We start from the raw sequence: 21,140 nt of genomic DNA on the forward strand, positions 1-21,140 counted from the left end.
GCTTTGAAAATTGATCTCTAAAGTAGTCCCATGTGAGTGTCTCCTTGGCCCAACAAATCTCTGAGAGTCCTTTGATTTTCTTTGCATCCAGAATGAATCTATCTATTGTGGCTATGCCTCTTAATTGACAAGATGAAGCAATGGAAAAGAAGCCAAGTTTCTGATTAAATTAAGGTGCCAGTTCTCTGAATTATGGAAGACCTCTTCCAAACCCCAAATGGATCATATGATTTTTTTCCAGGACTGGTTTAAGAAAAAGTGAATAAACAATAGGACCAGCTCTGACAATCCAGGGCTGAAATGAATGGCTATAGGATTTCTTCCTAAGCTCCCGAAGCTGGAAGCACTTCCTTGCCTTCCCCAGACTCATGCCAGAAAACTTTCTTATTATCCTGTCTCATCCATCCCTGTCATCCCTCCCCGTTGCACACACCCCTGCCCCAGTACTTCAAGCCTTAGAAATTACTTCTGTACGTGAAACTTAAAACATATTGGAGCAAATTGGAGTTGGACGGGGAAAGCACGATAGCAACGCCCCCTGGAGTAAACATCTAGGTGGGGAGAAGTAAAATGTCGCCATCACCTCCAGCACCCCAGTGCAGTGGGTACATCAGCATCCTGTCTGGGGTGAGGGTGGGGTGGAGGGTGGAGGTTTTCATTCTGAACTTCTACAATGTTTCACTGTAGATGTCTCTTGGACAATACACAACTCTTCTTTCCTCGGATCTTTCATTAACTTCTTTTTTATCTCTATTTGCCCAAAGTGTTCAAGGTGTATGGGAAACACCGTTTTCTGCCTCTCTACAGGCTCTTCTAACCGCAAGGGAAAATTCCCAGCTCGAAACGCATTCGCGGGGCGCATGCTCCATGGCTGCAGGGCTGCAGAGTTCAGCAAACCCAGCGGCATGAATGCAAGGAATGCGAATCATTCTGCTTTGGAATCCATGAAGGCTCAACAGAATTCAGGGATAATTTATTTTGTGTTCTTTTTGTGAACCATGAAATAAATCAACAAAAAAGTGAAAAAGTGTATATGGGCAGTTCACAGAGAAATGATAAAAATTCCCACCTGCCCACCACTGAGACAGAGGTGCCTCAGAAGCCCAGGGGAACCCTCACCGAAGGCATCCTTTCTCAACACCAAAGACAATTATCTTCGGAATGTTTTCGCAATGAGTTTCTTACTTTTCTATAGAATTTTACCACTTAAGCTGGCATCTGTTTAATTTTCTCTGCTTATAAACTTCATATAAATGAATTATTTGGTCTTGAATCTGACCAGGGAGCTGGCAGGACATGTTGCTGAAGGACTTAGTATGGTCCCAGTTTCTAAGGTGTCAGGGTCATTGAAAAGCTCAAGGGAAACAGGGATTTTCTGCTTCAAAGGTCATGATATGTTATGGGTTATTGTGGTCTCATGTCATTGCTTTGGTTATTGTTAAAACCTGAAGAGAAAAAGGTGTTAAAACACAAAAATGTAATCTAAACACTTAAAGCTTCAAAAATGCTCACTTTTTTTTTTCTGAGACAGAGTCTCACTCTGTTGCCCAGGCCAGGATGCCGTGGCATCAGCCTAGCTCGCAGCAACTTCAAATTCCTGGGCTCAAGCGATCCTCCTGCCTCAGCCTCCCAAGTAGCTGGGACTACAGGCATGTGCCACCATGCCCGGCTAATTTTTTCTATATATTTTTAGTTGGCCAATTAATTTCTTTCTATTTATAGTAGAGACGGGGTCTCGCTCTTGCTCAGGCTGGTTTTGAACTCCTGACCTTGAGCAATCCTCCCGCCTCGGCCTCCAAGAGTGCTAGGATTACAGGCCTGAGCCACCACGCCCAGCCAAAAATGCTCACTTTTGAAGGAAGAAAAAAATATTCATACTTAGGGAAAGAAAAATTTGGGGAAATTATGGCTATTATTTTTTTGAGGTGAGTTACTGATCGGAAATAAAAGACAGGTCTTCTGATCCCCTAGGTTATCAATTGCCAATTACAGCAAAACTGAATACAGAAACATCTAAATTATCGGGGGAAAGGTGTCATACTGAATAATTAACTAATACCCATAAACCTCAAGTCATCCTTCCTATCACCAAATCTTTTTTTTTTTCTATCACCAAATCTTTACCAAAATTTCTATAAAGTATCCACTTGAAAATGCACTTTAATTCTTTTTTTTTTTTTTATTTTTTTATTTTTTTATTTTTTTTTTTTTTTTAAGGGTGACTCATGAGCAACATAATTCTTTTTTATTCTGACTTCTGGTATCACCAAAATCCAAAGTGTTGGGGAGAAATGAAAAATAAATATAAGCAAAGGGACTAGTTAATGCATAAACTGAATGACCCAAAGCCCCCAACAATTCAAAGTTACTGTATCAACTTGAGTTATGCCTTGGATGCCAGAAAAATATTTAATTAGAACTATATGCGGCCAGGCACGGTGGCTCACGCCTGTAATCCTAGCACTCTGGGAAGCCGAGGCAGGCGGATCACTCGAGGTCAGGAGTTTGAAACCAGCCTGAGCAAGAGCCAGATCCCGTCTCTGCTATAAATAGAAAGAAATTAATTGGCCAACTAATATATATGAAAAAAATTAGCTGGTGGCGCATGCCTGTAGTCCCAGCTACTCAGGAGGCTGAGGCAGGAGGATTGCTTGAGCCCAGGAGTTTGAGGTTGCTGTGAGCTAGGCTGACGCCACGGCACTCACTCTAGCCTGGGCAAAAAAAAAAAAAAAACTATATGCAATTTTAAAGTTAGAGTTACAAATTTGAAAAAAAATTTTAAAAGAGTTATAATAGGAAGCGTGGCAAATCACCTTGGCTCAGTTTTAATACCCCTTAGACAATAATTACTTATTTAATCAGGTGTACAATAAAGTGTTTCTGTTTTATGGTGATTTTATTTAAATAGAAGAAATTGATTGTTATCCATATGAAAATAAATCAGGCATTTTGCTTACAATCTTGTATTGGCAAAAACAAAAATATTCTGTGCAAAACACAAAAGGAGAATTTACCACTGAGAAAAATTTTTGCGGGGAAAAGGACAGGAATGACTGAGAAACATTGATGTCTCGGGTAATGTTTTAAAAATTAAATGTTTACATTCAGAGATTTTAAAATAGAAAACATAAGCCATCTAACTGTGAAGAAATCAAGTTTTAAGTTTTAAGTTACTATACTTTTCATTAATTTATCACAAGTCATTCTGCTAAATTACCAGCATGGACCACAGCAATGATAAGTTAAATGCCTACAATGTATCTAAACAGTAATTGTAATATTCTAACCATATCATAAGATTGAGTCAAATGTTCTGTCTAGATCAAAGAAATTACTTTGTAACTGACCAAGCCTGTGTGATTGCCTGCTTTAACACTCGAGTTCTTCTGGGGCTGCAGGGGAAATTGACTACTGACAAAAACAACACAGTTTACAAAGCACTATTATCCCAATTCTGGTCTCTAATGAGTTACCTAGTGATTCTCCCCATTATGCTATTTGAAAATCTGCCATGGGACTGCTTGAAGGAAGAAACAAAAGCGCAACTAGGTATCTGTCTCCAGGATGCTGAGTGTGTGATTAGTGTAGAGATTATGGAACCAAAATCCATAGTTTTCCTCTACTTTTTGAAAGGTAATACATTGTCCACCAACATGGTTTGTTCTTGATCTTTTAAATTCCAGTTTTCATTGAGTCAGCTCCATTTGGCACAGTGGATCCAGGGCTCTTTGCTGTCATAATGGGTTCGATGACAGGAGAGAATGGGGCTTCTTAACTCCCTCCGCAAGGGGCTGTGCCCCATAGAAGGGCAGATGACAGCTTCGCTCCATTACCTGGGGACAGGAGCCTTTATCGCTGCCTGGTGGGATCCAGCAGCCTTCCTCTGTGCCCATTCCAGACGTCTGGGGTCCCTCCCCCCACAAAGTCAGTTGCACTGACCCTATACAAAGGAAAAAAGAAATTTCAGTATTCCCATCCTTCAAAATGCCTGACAAGAGAGACCCTAATAGTAGTAGTTGGAGAATTGGCCTGAAATATGAGGCACAAAAACAATTCATTCTCAAACCACTCTGGACCCAATTTTTAAAAGCTAAAATAGTCTTGGTTGGCTGAGATGATTCAAAGAACTGTGCTACCTGACATGGCTTATTAGCTTTCCCTCTGTACCTTCTATCTCCCCGTCTGGACCATGAATTACTTGGGAATAGAGCTCAGGTTTTGAATATACTTGTATTCCTTTTCTCTGGCTTGGTCCTCCGCACTTAACATGCACCAACTAATGCTGGCCGAAGTCAATGAAGATGGTTGTGGGATTGACCACTGGCACTGTGGTACTGTGTTTTAATGGATTTTCTAGGAGCCCAGCCCAGAGCCAAACTAGATCTTCCATCATTCCGCACACCACATCTCTGCCCAATCTCCCTGTGCGCTCCCACCCCAGGCATTTACGAGACAGCTTGACAGGATTGGGGACATGATCACTCACACCGGGAGACAGTTGTACAAATGGCCCAGAGAGAATGGGTCAAATTGTTTGCAGTAGGGTTCACAAAAAAAAAAAAAAAAGGAAACATTCTAATCTACTCCTGAGTACTTGGCTAACCATAATGAGTCCTTAGTTCTTTTCTGTGTTTAACCACATTCTTGTCAAATCATTGTGCTATTGATTCACTTGCAAAATTATATGTACCTCTAAAATGGATTACCTTTGTAAGAAAGAATTATGTGTTTTTAGCTGCTCAAGGAAAAGTAGTATGTAACTCAAAGGCATTCCATTACTTTCTAATAGTGCTACCAATAAAAATAGAAACCCAAACAACTTCTGAAAATGCTGATTGTTTTCATTATCCAGGCAGCAGTAACCATGCACATAGAAAACTATATTATTTATTATAGTTTTTATATTCAATTCTTAAGTGCACCTTAATATCCAGACCTTCTTCAAATTAGGCAATGAATGACTGAATTCAGTATTTTGGTTTACATGGCAACATACATATACAGGAAGGGAGCTTAGAGTGAGTTTTCCAAAGCAAGAAGCCCATGTTCTCGCTACAAAGAAACCTGAGCAGGAAGGTCTGGCAATAAACACGTTGGTGAGGGGCAAATATAGAAAATGCCGACGGAGTTGGTATTTCATTAGCTCCTTTCATCAGCAGAGGAACTGTTTTTGTTGGCTCAAAGTTTCTCTAAACCTTTCCAGAGGCTTATGACATAAAAGTGTGTCCAACAATAACCTCTGGTTTGGGAAATAGAACTATGATAACTGAGACCAAAGCCCAAAAGGTTGATCATGATACAACTCTTGGCAAGAGTAATGTGTCAAAGGGTATCTAACTCCATTTCTACAAAGTAGACTGAATTCCTAAGGACCTGGGTTGATTTTATGGTCCCTCCGCATGTGGTTTGGCCAGACTAGCCCCTGATAAGACTCTGAAATCCCTAGGACAATCCCAGACCCATTTCCCAGACGCTCACACAGCGTATACAAGGTCATCATTCGTGTGGTTAGAGGAGACTCCACTGAACACACTCGGCTCTCAGGTAAGAGAACCACTCACCAGGCTGCAGGGAGGACAACTGGCCAGCCTCTGCCGCCTGGCCGTCATTGCCAGCCACAGGCTGACGGCCATTCCTGAGGTCTTGGTGCTCCTTTATAACCACAAACTGCAGAAGACAAAAGGGGGAGAGAGGATATTATTATATAATTCACAAATTATCTCAACACACATTAAATCAAAGTCTATGGCTTCATCATGTTCAACCTATGGAAGGTAAAAGTTGGAAGAACAGCCCTGTCAAGTTTATCCCTCTGGCTAAAGAAAGATTCCATTTTCCATTAGGAACTTTATGGTTACCTTTTACTAAAACAACTAGGCACTATCCATAGCTTTACTGAAGAATCTCTTCTAATTCTGGAATCCCAGCTTTTGGGTCATGGATCCCTGGGGGCCGCTGTTTAATTATGAGCAACACAAGAATCCATAAGTATTCTAGGCGTTGCCCATACAGCAGACAAGTAATACCTCATATATGGAGGTGCCACAACTTTCCCAGTATATACATGTGTATGTGAATAAAATTCATCTAAACATGCTACCAAGTTCTGAGTAATTTTGAGTCATTAGTAGGTACCAATAACTAATAGTGCAACAACTATTTTGCAAGGGCCTACCAAATGCTTTCTCAGAGTTGGACAGCTTAGGAACCAGAGTTTTAAAAGGGAGGCCCAGAAAACTGCATTTCAGTTTACAAAATGATCACCTTGGTCATTATTTGTGTTGTCCAAAATGGGACCGAGCACTTGCCATGCAGGCTGACCAGAGGCCACTCTAGGTGGATTAGATATTAAAGTAGATCAATGATAAAAGGGAGGAAAAGAATGACCCTACGCTCCAGGACAAAGGATGCCGTGTGGTGCAGTCCTTCCCGTCAATCAGTAACCCAGGGGAAGTGCCGCCCAGGGTTTCGGGAACCTGCTCCATCGGTCAGAAAGGGAGGGAGCCCGGCTCAGAAGCGACAGGAGGAAAAGGGAACAGAAAAGACTCTCTTTGCCCCAGCTTTTCTTTGAGAAACGTGTAGGAAGGGATAATGAGCAGAGTCAACTAAGGGAGGACGGAGGGATGTCGCGAAGGGAAGGGCGAAGTCCACGCACATGTGTTTTCATTTTGTTATTTTCCACAACACTGATCACCCTTCATCTCCTCCTCATTAACGGTCTCCCTGCAGCAACGCCCTGCAGAACGAGTACAGGACCTGCTGGGTAAGGGCACCGGCTCATGATCTGTGGCTCAAGTCAAAAGCCACCCCTTTGCCCTGCAAATTTTCCATCCCCGTGCCTCTCTGCCAGAAGAACATTCTGGGCTGAGACGGGGCGGCAGCTGATGGGACCAGATTTGTTTCTGTTGCTGCGTCTCCTAGTCTGGGTGCTCGGCTCTGTCCCGCTCCCTCTGGTATCTGCACCACAGCTGGCGTTGAGGACAGCCAGACGGCTAGGGGACTGAGCCCCGCAGCCCCAGCCCCCAGCTCAGCTCTGAGCCAATAAGCAGCTCATGACGGCAGCAGCAAATTATTTTTATTGTTAAAAAAAACCAAAACAGACACACACAGATTGTGTTTCTCCTTCTTTCCTATGATTTAAATGAGATGAATCAAACTTGTTACCCCAAATCTGAATGAAACACCGTGTAGCCTGACAAGTGCCACCTGGGTGATACAGATGCCCACAACACCACGAGTCCTCAACAACCGAGCACACCCTGGCCAAGTCCCCCTAGAGTCCCACGCCTGCGGAACTGACAGAGACAGAAGCGGTATTCAAGATCGTCTAATCCAAACTCCTCGCTGTGCTGAAGAGGAAGCAGAGCCCTGCGGAAGTTAAAGGACTTGCTGAAGATTAGATAGCCAATGAGTGGGAAGGGAAGGCTAGAACTCATATTTCTTATTTTAATTCCATACTCAAGTTCAACCAAAAAATAAAGAAATACTGAATGTCTATTACAGGCAGGGACAGATAATCACCTGTTAGTCAGAAGCAACAGCTATAGGGAAGCTATTCTCTGGGAATGCACAGTGAGGTGGGGCTGGGGACAGGTGAAATGATGTGAGAAGGACCCTAACATTGCCTTTGTCCCCTCCACGTCCCCTCCCTGGTAGCTCTTTCTTAAGGTTTCAGTCCTCTGTGGACCCGCCAGATATCCCAGCCTCTTCCACAATGTATACCACAGATCACACCAAGAGCACATGCTAAATGAGCCACGTGGACCCCGACAGTTTCTGGAAGTGGAAATTCCCTCAGCAGATTCTAGGGAGCTTAGCGGGGCCTGTCCCAAATCTGCCCCCTAGCGTTCCGAGATCAGTCACTGAAGTAGGGCATCTTTGAAGCATCTTGAACTTCCCAATACACTATGCTTTCTGGAAAACATCTAGGTTTGTCAGATAAAACACTAGACAGCCAGGTACATTTGAATTTCAACTTGAACTTTTAGTATAAGTATGAATTTAACTAGGTGTCTTGTCTTTTTATTCGCTAAATCTATTTTGCTATTGAAGTGCAGAGACTTAAAATGTGCACGAGAGAAGAAATAGTAAGAACATTAGAAGCATAATCGTGGGTTTTTAAGACATTCATCTGAAAGGTACCAACTAAAAATTGGGAAATGCTTTTCACATAACACATTAAAAAATCTAAGTTATAGAAAGAATTGACATGATAGAAAAAAATTCCAAAGTTTCTTGCACCATTACTTTATAGCATTATTTTAATTGTCTGAGTCCCTTAGTTAAGAACACAATTCCCTGCCCTCCCACCCACGACCTCCCTCGCAGCACCAGCTGGAAGCTATAACAAGCCAGTTGTTCTGAACTCTGTACAAATGAGAACAAATGAACTGGGGTTAATATTAAGCCAATTTCCTGCTACATCTGCCGTGGTCGTATTACCCAAGGTTGGGAGCAAGAAGACATTCCAGCCGCGCTGGTGGCAGGCCAGCTGCCACTCACATCTCTGCTTGGCTCATCATATGGGTTCTTCGGGTTTTTCAAGAGCAGCTTCTGAGTCCTGTGATAAAGGCAAAATGTGAGACAATCTCAAAACAAATCAAAACTCTTGGCCCACTCAGTAATGGGTAGGAACAACTATTTTTGCTCCTGAAATTTAGGTACTTAAAATGTGCGGGAGAGAAGAAATATGAAGACCACTAGGACCATACCTGGAGGTGTTTAAGGCATTCTTTTCTGCAGAACTCAGAATACTTGCCAGATGATGTTTCACTATTTCTGGTTCTGTGTGGTGGGGTATGGGTGTGTGTGTGCGCGCGCGCGCGCGTGTGTGTGTGTGTGTGTGTGTGTTGCGGGGGGAGCCCTGCATTCATGCACTCACAGGTACCTACTGGGTACTAACTATATCCCAGGCACCATCCGGGTACTGGGGACATAGCAATGGGAAAACAACAACAAACTTCCTACCTTAATAGACATACAAATTTAGAGGGGAGTGGAGGGGCTGTCTGCGGAAATAACACTCCAGCAACTCTGTGTGGCCGACTTTATCAGCTGTTTGCAAGCGCAGCAGTGGGGCTCGGGCAGGCAGTGATGTCCCCAAGGCACAGCCACTGAGGGCAGCGCAGGGACAGGGGCATCATGACGCAAAGCCTGGGCTCCCCCACTACCCACTGCAATCTCCCACCCCCAAGGAAGTAGAGGCAGAAACAGAAGGAGTGGAAGACCCGAGATAACATGTTCTCACACCTACTAAGCCAGGAAATAGACTAGGTCTCTTGCTTCCAAATCCAGTCTTTTACATAGAATATACTGTTTCGTTTGACAAACACTCAACATTAACTCTATGCAACGGACTGTGCCATGCACCGGAGGGAGGGGTTGTAGATTTAGCATTAAGGTAGGATCTCTGTCCTAAAGCAGTGCTCTGGAGGGAGAGACAGGCACATAACTCATGCACAGCAGCCAGCGGAGGGAAAGCAATGAAGGCATGAGGACCATGTGGCAGCGAGGACCCCAGCCAGCCTCAAGATTCCAAAGCAGCGCTGCCGCCGTGGGGCAGGTGGGCAGCTTAACCGCCTCTGGTCATGCAACCATCTGCCAAACGCCCTGCCCGGACATTCGGAAAGAGCGATAAGGAACGGGCAGGTGCGGGGAAAGCTGCACGCCATGTGCTATGCCCACGACACAGGCCATGTGGGTTATTACAGGTTTTTTTTTTTTTTTTGAGACAGAGTCTCACTTTGTTGCCCAGGCTAGAGTGAGTGCCGTGGCGTCAGCCTGGCTCACAGCAACCTCAAACTCCTGGGCTCAAGCGATCCTCCTGCCTCAGCCTCCCGAGGAGCTGGGACTACAGGCATGCGCCACTATGCCCGGCTATTTTTTTCTATACATATTAGTTGGCCAATTAATTTCTTTCTATTTATAGTAGAGACGGGGTCTTGCTCTTGCTCAGGCTGCTTTCGAACGCCTGACCTTGAGCAATCCTCCCGCCTCGGCCTCCCAGAGTGCTAGGATTACAGACGTGAGCCACCGCGCCTGGCCTATTATCAGTTTCAATCAAAGGCTTCAACAACAACAACAAATTGTAGCAAGTGGCTAACAGAAACAGTTCCAAGGTTGCAGAGTTACACAGTTACAGTCTGTGATGGACTACTTGCTGCTGATTTTCTTACAAGGGGTGGGGATCCTTGCAAGAATTCAAGTTTTATGAAGTAATAATGTTAGGATACTTTTAAAATTTATTTAGTTTTACAAACAATCATCTTTTGAGAGATGCAGAAGACAAATGGTGTCAAACACTCAATCTCTAGACCAGACAGGCAAGGAATGATATAGAGGGAGGAAATAACTGATTTTAACTCTTTTTTTTTTTTTTTTTTTTTTTGAGACAGAGTCTCACTTTATTGCCCAGGCCAGAGTGAGTGCCGTGGCGTCAGTCTAGCTCACAGCAACCTCAAACTCCTGGCTCAAGCAATCCTCCTGCCTCAGCCTCCCAAGTAGCTGGGACTACAGGCATGCGCCACCATGCCTGCCTAATTTTTTGTATATATATATTAGTTGGCCAATTAATTTCTTTCTATTTATAGTAGAGACGGGGTCTCGCTCTTGCTCAGGCTGGTTTCGAACTCCTGACCTGGAGCAATCCACCCGCCTCGGCCTCCCAGAGAGCTAGGATTATAGGCGTGAGCCACCGCGCCCGGCCTGATTTTAACTCTTTAAGAAAAAATGTTTCATACATCTGACTTAGAAACTCAATGCCAGGGCTATATTTGTCTGCATGGCAAATAGTTAGACTAGCAATTTTAATTTGATCTTGGCAGAACCAATCTGCCTATGGTACAAATGTAGCCACTCACACAGCTTATTCTTAGATTAACACAGTCAATTTCACAATAACCCTTGAGATACATACTATTTTGTCCCTATTTACAGCAAAGGAAATTAATGACTGCTGAGGCTAGGAGACATGGCTGATGTTATTCAGACACTAACTGCGACCTGAACCTGTGCAATCTAATTCCAGAACCCATGCTCTTAGCCACTACACTAGGATATAGCAGGATCTCAGACAAGTGCATCTTGGCTGATATGTTGAATTTTCCAGAATACAAGACAGTTGTCACTTGAGTGGTTGTGCAGTACCAGTAAATGTGGTTAAATTTTTATCTACAGACGGTGGCAAGTATTTTGTACATTCCTAGAGAATTGGGACCAGTGAAGTGGGTCTTAGATTCTTCAGCCATGAAATGATAAGAGTGAACTAGATAATTCCACAAAGTCCTCTTCAGCCCCCAAAATCTCATGACTCACTGATTTTGTACGGCATAAACCGTAACAGTACATAGAGTATTTTTCAATATTGGTGATAGTGAAGGATGCTGTCCTACTTTTTAAGAAACTGGAAAATGAGCAAACACTGTGTTGCCTGTACCTTCACCCTAATGTTGTAGTATTTTTTAAAAATTAAACATATAAATGTGATTGCTCTACAGCTTCCAACTGTTAACCTGAAATTATTGAAAACACAAAATCCAAAGAAAAGAAACTTCCTTCTAGGAAGATACTGATTTTAAAAAAAACACTAGCTAATATTTTATGGGAAATCAACTCAATGGAAGACAGCCATGAAAAATTATTGTTACGCAGGCTATGGGGGGGGGGCGGGGACTGTGATGCTGAAAGAAGAAAGTGGAAAATGCGAAACATGCACCTGTGAGCTCACGACCACACACACTTCGTGCAGGTGTGTGGACAAAGACTGCAAGGGAACAAGGAGAAACACTGATGCTTTAGGGCAGTGACATCCTGGGCCCTTTTTTGTTTTAACTTTTATCCCATTTTTCAAATGTAGTAAGTGTGTAGAAGTTCATCTCCGGGGGCAGGTGTCCCGGGAGGGCTTAGAAAGAGGTCTGAAGTCCCACGGAAGGGGAGGTCACCTGTAGCAACGAGCCCCCCAGAGCCCCAGGAGGAGCAGCAGGACGAGCGCGCCCGCACAGGCGGCCACCGCGGCGACGCTCCGCTGCCCCAGGCCGGCGTGGCGCAGCTCCCACTTCAGGTCCCGGTGCTGGCATCGCTCCCCGACGAAGCCCACCACGCAGCTGCGACAACAAACAGAGGTCAGCGGAGACGCCCGCCGGGACGCGACGGCTGAGCCGCCTCTGCCCGCGGAGCTGGGCTCAGCCGGGGTCGCGGCGGGAGCCCGGGGCGGCTGGGAGCCCGGGGCGGGCGGGCGGCTGGGAGCCCGGGGCGGCGGGCGGGTGGGCAGGCGGGTGGGCGTCCTCCGGTGCCCGGTCCGCGGGCCGGGACTGGGGCGTCGCTCGCTGCCTCTGCCGGGCGCCGCACAACGCCGACAGACATCAGCCTCTGCGGGGTAAAAGCCCGGGAGCCCCTCTAAAGCCAGCACCGAGCAGTTGTGGCCTGAGCAGCCAGGGGATCTCGGACGCCGCCGTCTGGCGGCCTGCGGCGAGCACGGCCGACGGGACAGGAACCCCAAGGCAGAGCCCGCGGACACCGGCCGTGAAAGAGGGTGTCCACACAGTCCCCGCACGGGACACGCCTGGTCTGCGGGGGAAACTACTTCCCTTTCTAAAAAAGTTTTTTCATCACTTCTGGCCCCAGGGAAAAGGTCTCACTGGTGACACACATACAAATTTTGCCTATTTTCTTCAAGGGGGGGACCATATGGAGGAAAAAGGGACATTCACCACGAACACCCTGCTGTCTCACGACTGAAATTGTCACTGGAATTATCAGTGACCAATTTGCTTTTTAAAGTAAATGAAACAATGAAACCTTTTTAATGTAAGTGAAACAATGCTGCCATCTGCTGGGAATATGAGTTTCCAGAAACTATGGAAATTTCAGGTTTTATTTTATAATATTCTTCTTTGCAAAAGCATCAACTTGAAAAACATCCTTTCATCTATTTTATTTTTGACAGCATATTCTCATTTTTCAGATGAGGGAACTGAGAGGCTCAAGGAGTTAGTAGAAGGTGACACAGCTAATGAATGACAGGTTTGATTCAAATGATTCTCTGATTTCAAAGCCTATCTTCTTTCTACTATACTGTGCTGCTTCCAAAAGGGGTTTTATGCTCTATTTAACTCTGAAAGGCTATTTTTCTAGAACTGACCATGTAAGAGACAGCAGGATCTAAGTACAGAAGCATAAAGGACCACCACTATTCCAGGATTCCCTGCATACTGTTTGAATTCTAGCTATCTTTGGTAACAGCCATTTACTGTCAATACCTAGCAGCCACTTTTCACCTGTTGGATGTTGATGGGCCGCAACTCTGATCTGATCAGAGATTTGGGGGCCTTGAGGAATATGTCGGTCACATGGCCAAGAGTCCCGTAACTGGCCAAGTCAGGTTGTCATAGCAGAGCCTCTCTGAGCCTTGGGAGACCCAGAACAGTCAGCATTTTACAAAACCCAAAACACTAGTTCTTTGGGTTATTGTTAATAATTAGTTCTTCTGTTAAACTAAACAAAAGATTCCCCACTCAAAGTTTGAGTTTCCATAGTCAAATAATTTCAAGACATCCTGGACTAAATAAAGGCAAATAAGCCTTTTTAATGTGTTGTGGTAGACCATGAATTAAGAATTGAGCACGACACATTTCTCAAAGTGCTTTGACTACACAACCTGTTTTTCAGAAATGATTCACAGCACTGATACTGGGGGTCTTGGGCTAAAGACTTGCCCAAAAGGATGTCTGGCTCGAAGCCAGGACAAAATGAAGACCTCCTGAGAATCTCCAAACCAGGAAAACTTTTTATTATTATTATTTTCTTTTTTTTTTTTATATGAGTTTTTATTTATCCCACCAGTGTAACTATTTCACCATGGAACATGTGTTTGATTGTTGGGTACATGTAAATCATATTACCTTAGTTTGTATTACCTTTCATAAAATCCTAAACGTTTTTTTTTTTTTTTTTGAGAGAGAGTCTCGCTTTGTTGCCCAGGCTAGAGTGAGTGCCATGGCATTAGCCTAGCTTACAGCAACCTCAAACTCCTGGGCTCAAGCAATCCTGCTGCCTCAGCCTCCCAAGTAGCTGGGACTACAGGCATGTGCCACCATGCCCAGCTAAGTTTTTCTACATATGTATTCTATTATTTTCTTTATTTTTATTTTCAGAGAGGTTTTTCACCCTGTCACCTAGGTTGGAGTGCAGTGGCATCATCATAGCTCACTGCAACCTTGAAGTCTGAAACTCAGGTATCATCCTGCTCAGGCTCCTGAGTAGCTGGGACTACAGTGGTGCACCACCATGCCCGAATAATTTTTTTATTAATGGATAATTTTTTAAATTATTTGTAGAGATAGTCTCACTGTGTTGCTCAGGCTGGTCTTAAACTCTTGGCCTCAAGCACTCCTCCAAAAGTGCTAGGATTACAGGCGTGAGCCTCCACTTCTGGCTCCAAACCAGGAAACCCTGGAGGACTACCTTGGGCATGGGGACTTCCAGTTCTCACTTCCTCTGCATCCCTGGTGACAGCCTGGGGTTCCATGGACCTGAGGGAGCTTCCACTGCCTCCAAGCAAAGAAGGAAGAGCTGGCCCTTTAGAAGTCTGCTTGCAGTATGGAGAACACTCTGCACAGAATGGCGCCTGCCATGAAGTGTTGCTAATAAAAGCTGCACGGGTAATCGCTCCCTACAGACTTGTCATTATGGAATTAATAAAACATAAAGTGAGGTCATCAGGGCAGGAGGAGGAAAGGGTTGAATGCTTGATTAAATCACATTTTTATTAAATATGCAATTCAAAAACAAAGTTTATGATCCAGATGACTAAGAACTGTGATGATATTTTAAATATTGCTTTAGATTAAAGGTCCTTACATTTGAGTGTTATTCTTTGGTTTGTTATTTTGTAGCAACTCATGTTTAAAACATTATCAGGGAAATACGATATTTTCATCAGGATTTAATGAGAGAAAGAAAAGCAGTGTGCTAAAGAGTTCATCAATCATTTAATGAATTGGTGCTATCAGATCCAAATGAAAATATTGTACTAAATGCAATAAGTAACCCTGTACTGCCCTTTATATTATTATGATGATTTTTATAATCTAAAGTTAAAGTATCATGGAGGAAATCAACCATGACCTAATAAACTAGGACATTTGTTTTTGCAATTTCATTATTTGGGGTGGTTAGAAACAACAAACAGGCAAAAACAATTTGATTTTTAATATTAAAATCAAGGATAACTATTGTAAGTACTGGATTTATTTTAAGTTATAAAATTATAACATGTAAATATGAACATGAAAACAGAATTCTACTAGAACTAAGTCATTTTTACTAGTATTCATGAGCACTTTCCACTATTTTTGTTATGACATATTGATACTTTGCCAGGGAAGGTAGCCTATTCTTCTAGTAATGTAGCCTCTATTTCTGCTCATTATTACTGCTAAAATCATAAAAGCCTTTAAGCACACAGTACCAATTTGTGAGGATCAGAATATCTCCCTCAGGTATAGAAAACATTATCGAGTTAGGAGTCTAACCCTGGAAGACCTATTTATTTTTTGCTATCAGTTTCCTCCTATTGCCTTGCAAATATGAAATTAATTGAAAGTAAAAGCTGATGCAGAATCAGCTTTTGTGAGTTTGTGTTTTGTGGAAGGCTCCTGGGAAGGGCTTTCCGAGTGGGCACAAGTGGGAACAGCACAGCTTTGGGACTTCCTCAAATCTCCTTTCCACATTGACACTTCACCACTGTCAAACACTCATGGGGACAAGAAGGAGCACAGACCAGCAGCTCAAGCATTCAGCAACCATCCCCAAATGACAAAAATATAAAAATCAACTATTTTTATATTAGAAAAGTGAAGAAAAATATATATTTTGAAAAAAATCAAAAAAAGTTTTGAAAAAAATATTTTTGGACACTGGCAAGAAATCCTGTGAACACAGACATCACTTTGGTGGACCCAGAAACGCATCACGGATGCCCACACATAACCTACAGCATATCTGGCAGAAAATAAACCAACATTTTAAGGACGTCTCTCACAAATCTAAATTTTATTCTCCCAGGATGAGAAATTTAATTCCTAGACTAGACTAGTAGTAACATCAAATTATTGAAGTCAAAGGGAAAACCACCAATTCCTTAGATTTACAGTTGCCACTGGGGGTGGGGGTGGGGCAGGCGCGATACACAAAGGGGGTGCAGTACGTGCACACACACAGTTTATATGTACATATTTATATTTTCCTAGAAAACAACTAATGGCAGAACAGCATCCTCAGTGTCAATGTGGCACATGAGCTGGAAGTTCTGCACTGCGCTAGCACAGCCCCGCGCCACCGAGAGACAGGCGACTCACTTGCACGCGTAGCTGTCCACCGCCTCAACGTACATGCACACGCCACCGTGCAGGCAGTACCCGTCGTGGGACGCGGGACACCCTGGGTAGCTATTTCTGACGGGAGGGTGGCCATCTTCCCTGAGGTCAGAGGGTGGAGTAGAGTCTAGAAGAATCCAAGACATTCCTTTTATTTTCTGAAGTGGTTAGGGTCTTTCAGGTATGAATATCAGGAACTAGTTTCTGTGAACAGTTTGTAATGTCTTCTAGTGACAGTCGAACGACCAGCAGCGACAACAGCTTCACTTTCCAAGGTGAACGTACCTTAGGCTCAGTGTTGTCTGATGGAAAGCGTGCTGGAGGCAGGGAAGAGACGGGCCGACCCTAAACCACCACGTGAATTCAGAGTCTCTGACCTCACTACAAAAACAAATCTGTCATCGCTGGCTAACCACGTGACATGACAGCTAGCTTTAGGTCTCGTAGAGCAACTGGTATCTATCTCTTCGTGGCTTAAAAACTCCCCACCAGTATGCAGTCCGACGCCTGCAATATCCTGGGAGTCTCAGACACTTCCCCCACAGGATGCTTTCTTCTAAACTCTGTTAATATTTAACTTTCAGGCAGCCCTCAAAGACAAGATTGTAGGGACAGTGACAGGGAGGAAATATGAGCCTAACGGAAATATGACCCAAAGCAGTGACATCTCTTTTATTGAAAGGCTCACTGCTCCTCAAAAGGAAAATATCAGGGTGTGTAGCTGACTATATAAATATGAACAGTTTTTCAACATCTTTAAGAAGAGCAAATTATTGGAGAAAGATAATGTGTGTAAAAAAAGAGACTAGGTAAGCACAGAATTTTTCTCTCTTAGGAGGTTTTCCGCCTGCAGAGCTAAGAGGCAAACAGCTGACGGTGACAGGAATGGCCGACCTGGTTTCCAGGTGAGGCCAGCTCCCCTCTGGGGGCTGACGGGGGGATAATACTGCCATTACGGCGAGAAGGCTCAGGAAACAGGAGTTAACCACTATGAACTTTTCAAAAGAAAGAGAAGAGAGCCGAAGTTCTAATTCAGATAAAGAAATACTGACTTTTTAACGTTTTAAAATCCTTGAGAGCGATTTAAAATGCTGAGTCCAGACATCCTCACTGACCTGCCTAGCCCTGCAAAATGTATCCAGCAGCCCCAGAAAGCAACTAAACACTTGTGTTCCCACCTTTATTAAATTGTGAGTAATAAAAAGCGATTTGTTCGAGATGCTGTTGAATGAAGAAAACTTGGACCATTTCAAATTCTCAAGCCAGCATCATTCCCGGCTGGAGAGCTGGCTTTCCTGACTGGTAGAACTGAGTGACTTTTTCTAGAATCTCTAACACAAAAACATGGGGGTGCAGAGTTTCCCTGAACCCTCCCCTTGGACGAGGACCGCCCACCCACCTACCGGGACAGGCCAGTCCAGGTGCGGACGGGAGGCCGGCGCACGTGCAGGTGTGGCCTCCCTCTGTGTTTGTGCAGGTGGCATTTTCTCCGCAGCCGTGCGTCCCCAGCTGGCACTCGTCCACGTCTGTGAGAAAAGTCAGAGTAGGGAAGAGAAAAGCGGGGTGCAGAGGAAGAGTGCGTTATTCAATTGGAAGGTCCAGCACTCTGGAAGGGGAGCATCTTCAGCTTCTGGCCGGGGGCATGTTCTCAGAGCCCGGCGCACGTTTAGGTCTAAGGAGACCATCATGAACGCAGGACAGAGAGATGCACTGGGTCCCTTGCTGCGTGCCCACGCGGGTGTTCTAAGCTGGAAGTTTCCTCCTACTTGGAAGGAAAGGAGACTTCCCACAGTTGGAGAGTAGTTAATCACCTTTAGGCAAACATTCAGAAGTTCAGACCCTAAAGATTCACACTTATCTTTTTCGAATAGGCACCCAGCATGGACATATGTGTTATATCAAATACAATGGTCTTGCTTTTTGGACATAAATATGAACTACCTAAATAAGTCATCCTTTCTTTCCCAACTACCCACCTTTTTCTTTCTCAGCTACTACCACCCTACCATTTGGGTTCCTTCCTCCTCTTGATTTTACATCACTGCCAGAGGAACAGCCTTACTGCGTTCCTGGATCTCATGTTTCTTCCACTCCAAACCTAAACACCACAGCCAGAGAATTCTCCCTGCCCTGCAATGAGGATAAATCTGTGGCTTCTGTTGCCCAGAGCTGTGCCATCCAATATGGCAGCCGTTGCCAAGTGGGTCTTGAGCACCTGAAACGAATCTAGTCCACACTGAGCTGTGCTACAAGCACAAAACACACACCAGATGTTAAAGACTTAATACCAAAATAAAAAAGAATATAAGGCCAGGCATGGTGGCTCACACCTATAATCCTAGTACTCTGGAAGGTCGAGGCAGATGGATCACTCAAGGTCAGGAGTTTGAAACCAGCCTGAGCAAGAGTGAGACCCCATTTCTACTAAAAAATAGAAAGAAATTAATTGGCTAAAATATATAGAAAAAGATTAGCCAGGCATAGTAGTGCATGCCTGTAGTCCCAGCTACTTGGAAAAAGAATATAAAAATCTCTATTTTTCTATTGATTATATATTAAAATGTTCACATTTTGGATATAGAATAAATCAAAATATATTATTAAATTAATTTCACCTCTCTTTTTTTTTTTTCTTTTTTGTGACAGAGTCTCCCTCTATTGCCTGGGCTAGAGTGAGTGCCGTGGTGTCTGCCTAGCTCACAGCAACCTCAAATGCCTGGGCTCAAGCGATCCTCCTGCCTCAGCCTCCCACGTAGCTGGGACTACAGGCATGTGCCACCATGCCTGGCTAATTTTTTTCTATATATTTTAGTTGGCCAATTAATTTCTTTCTATTTTTAGTAGAGACGGGGTCTCGCTCTTGCTCAAACTGGTCCTGAACTCCTGACCTTGAGCGATCCTCCCGCCTCGGCCTCCCAGAGTGCTAGGATTACAGGCGTGAGCCACCCCGGCCCTTTTTTTTTTTGTAATGTGGTGACTAGAAAATTTAGGACAGCTCTGTCTTAGAGAAAAGTTAAAACCCCAATAAAACCTGATCCTCAGATTTTAGTCTTCCACAAATGTGACCCAACCTACCCGTTGCAGACTGAATCGTACCCTCTCACATTCACATGCTGAAGCCCTAACTCACAACGTCACTGTGCTTGGGGTTAGGGTCTATCAGGAGGTAGCTAAGGTTAAATGGAGTCATAAGGGTAAGGCCCTAATCCAATAGGGTTTGTGTCCTTAAAAGAAGAGGAAGAGGCACCAGAGTGCGCACACCCTTGCTATGCCCTCTCCCTGTCCTCCTCTCCCCGTCCCCTCGTCCCCGTCCCCACAGAGGAAAGGCTAGGTGCAAACACAAGGTCAAGGCGGCCATCTGCAAGGAAGAGAAACCAAACCAGCCAGCACCTCAGTCTGGGCCGCAGGCCCCCAGAGCTGTGAGAAAATGAATCTCTGTTGTCCAAGCCACCCAGCACCTGCGGTGTTCTGTGACAGCACACACCACCTGAGCAGCCTCCGTGTCTGATCTTCCCCCACATGCGGCCCGCACTTGGTGCTCAGCCAGGCTGCTCTCCACCCCCAGATAAGACGAGCAAAAAGAACTTCTCTTCACCACTTTTCACAGCCATGCGGTCCTCTCCTTGCAAACGAGGACCGGCGTGGCCCCCACAGTTCCCCGAGCCGTGCCTCTGCACCCCTAGAGGGGCCGATGAAACACGCACCACACTGAGTTACCATCCCGACCGCAGGCGCCTGCGGACTCCGTGCCAACCAGGCAGGTGTACTGACTCTCTCTCTCTCTTTTTTTTTTTTTTTTTAACAAACTTCCCATTATAATTGCAATAAACTAGCACCTTAAGGGAAAGAGAGCTTTTCCAAGAAGTAAAAAAAAGATGTACACTTGACCAAGCGACACAACCACTCTGAGTAATAATAACGACGACACTTTTATATCGCACTTATGTGCCAGGCATGGTTCGAAGTATCATATCTACAAATACATGCAGGAAGAGAGGGGAAGAGGGAGGCAGAGAGGCAGAGGGAGAGAGACTAAGAGAGGACAGGAACAAGCTTCCACGAGGCCTGAGGACTCCGCGTCAACCAGGCAGGTAGGGTCATGCCACCCTGCGGCATGCTCGGTACTGGAAGAAGGTGATTTACTAACACAGTGAGAATCCAGAGTCTAACGAGTTTAAACACCCAAGAAAGGATACCTTCCTGTCTCTTCAAAGGAAATTAAATATGAAGTCTGTTTGTCAAAATTACCTATGAGTCTGCTTAATTGGAGCAGTGACATTTTCCTGACCGACAGCCAAGTATGTGCTCAAAAGAGCGTTGATGGGTGTCTGCGGCCTCCACGAAACTAATCTGATAAAGGTCTGATTTAAATCAACCAGATCCAGAAAACTGATCGTTATGATGGATATTTCATCTTTAACCTTAAATGTGGGCGATGGCAGGATCATTTGAGTTTCTTCCTCACTAGGAAAGGATTTTAATGCTTTCAGAAGAAGGAAAAGAAAATACTGAAAGGGAGCTCTTAAAGCCACGTACAACTTCAGATAACCACTTCTCTAGGCGTTGGGTGGCTTCAGGCGGGTCTTCACTTGCACGGTGGCGCTACTGACACCTGGGAGGACACGAGACGCCCGTGACTGGAGCTCTCCAACCAACTCGCCACACCCAGCCCTGGGCAGAGGATGGTGTTCCTGCAGGAGGTTCTCAGCATTCTTCGCTTGTATCCAAATGTCGCTGCCCTGACTTTCCGGCGACTGAACTTACCCA

General features: G+C 44.5%; 1 protein-coding gene across 1 annotated transcript in view; it reads right to left on the reverse strand.

The window, feature by feature from the left end:
* Nucleotides 1–2,875: 2,875 nt before the first annotated feature.
* Nucleotides 2,876–21,140, reverse strand: part of EGF (epidermal growth factor) — a 70,158-nt gene continuing 51,893 nt past the window's right edge. Inside the window, exons 18-23 of the mRNA XM_012766193.3 lie at nt 17,777–17,899; nt 16,356–16,500; nt 11,940–12,101; nt 8,443–8,560; nt 5,562–5,667; nt 2,876–3,940 (exon numbers count right to left, since the gene is read on the reverse strand). Of these exons, the coding sequence (XP_012621647.3) occupies nt 3,735–3,940; nt 5,562–5,667; nt 8,443–8,560; nt 11,940–12,101; nt 16,356–16,500; nt 17,777–17,899 (860 nt within the window). The 3' untranslated portion in view covers nt 2,876–3,734. The remainder of the gene's footprint in view (nt 3,941–5,561; nt 5,668–8,442; nt 8,561–11,939; nt 12,102–16,355; nt 16,501–17,776; nt 17,900–21,140) is intronic.

The sequence above is a fragment of the Microcebus murinus genome, chromosome 27 (genome assembly GCF_040939455.1).
Source record: "Microcebus murinus isolate Inina chromosome 27, M.murinus_Inina_mat1.0, whole genome shotgun sequence".
In the NCBI taxonomy this organism is placed as follows: Eukaryota; Metazoa; Chordata; class Mammalia; order Primates; family Cheirogaleidae; genus Microcebus; species Microcebus murinus.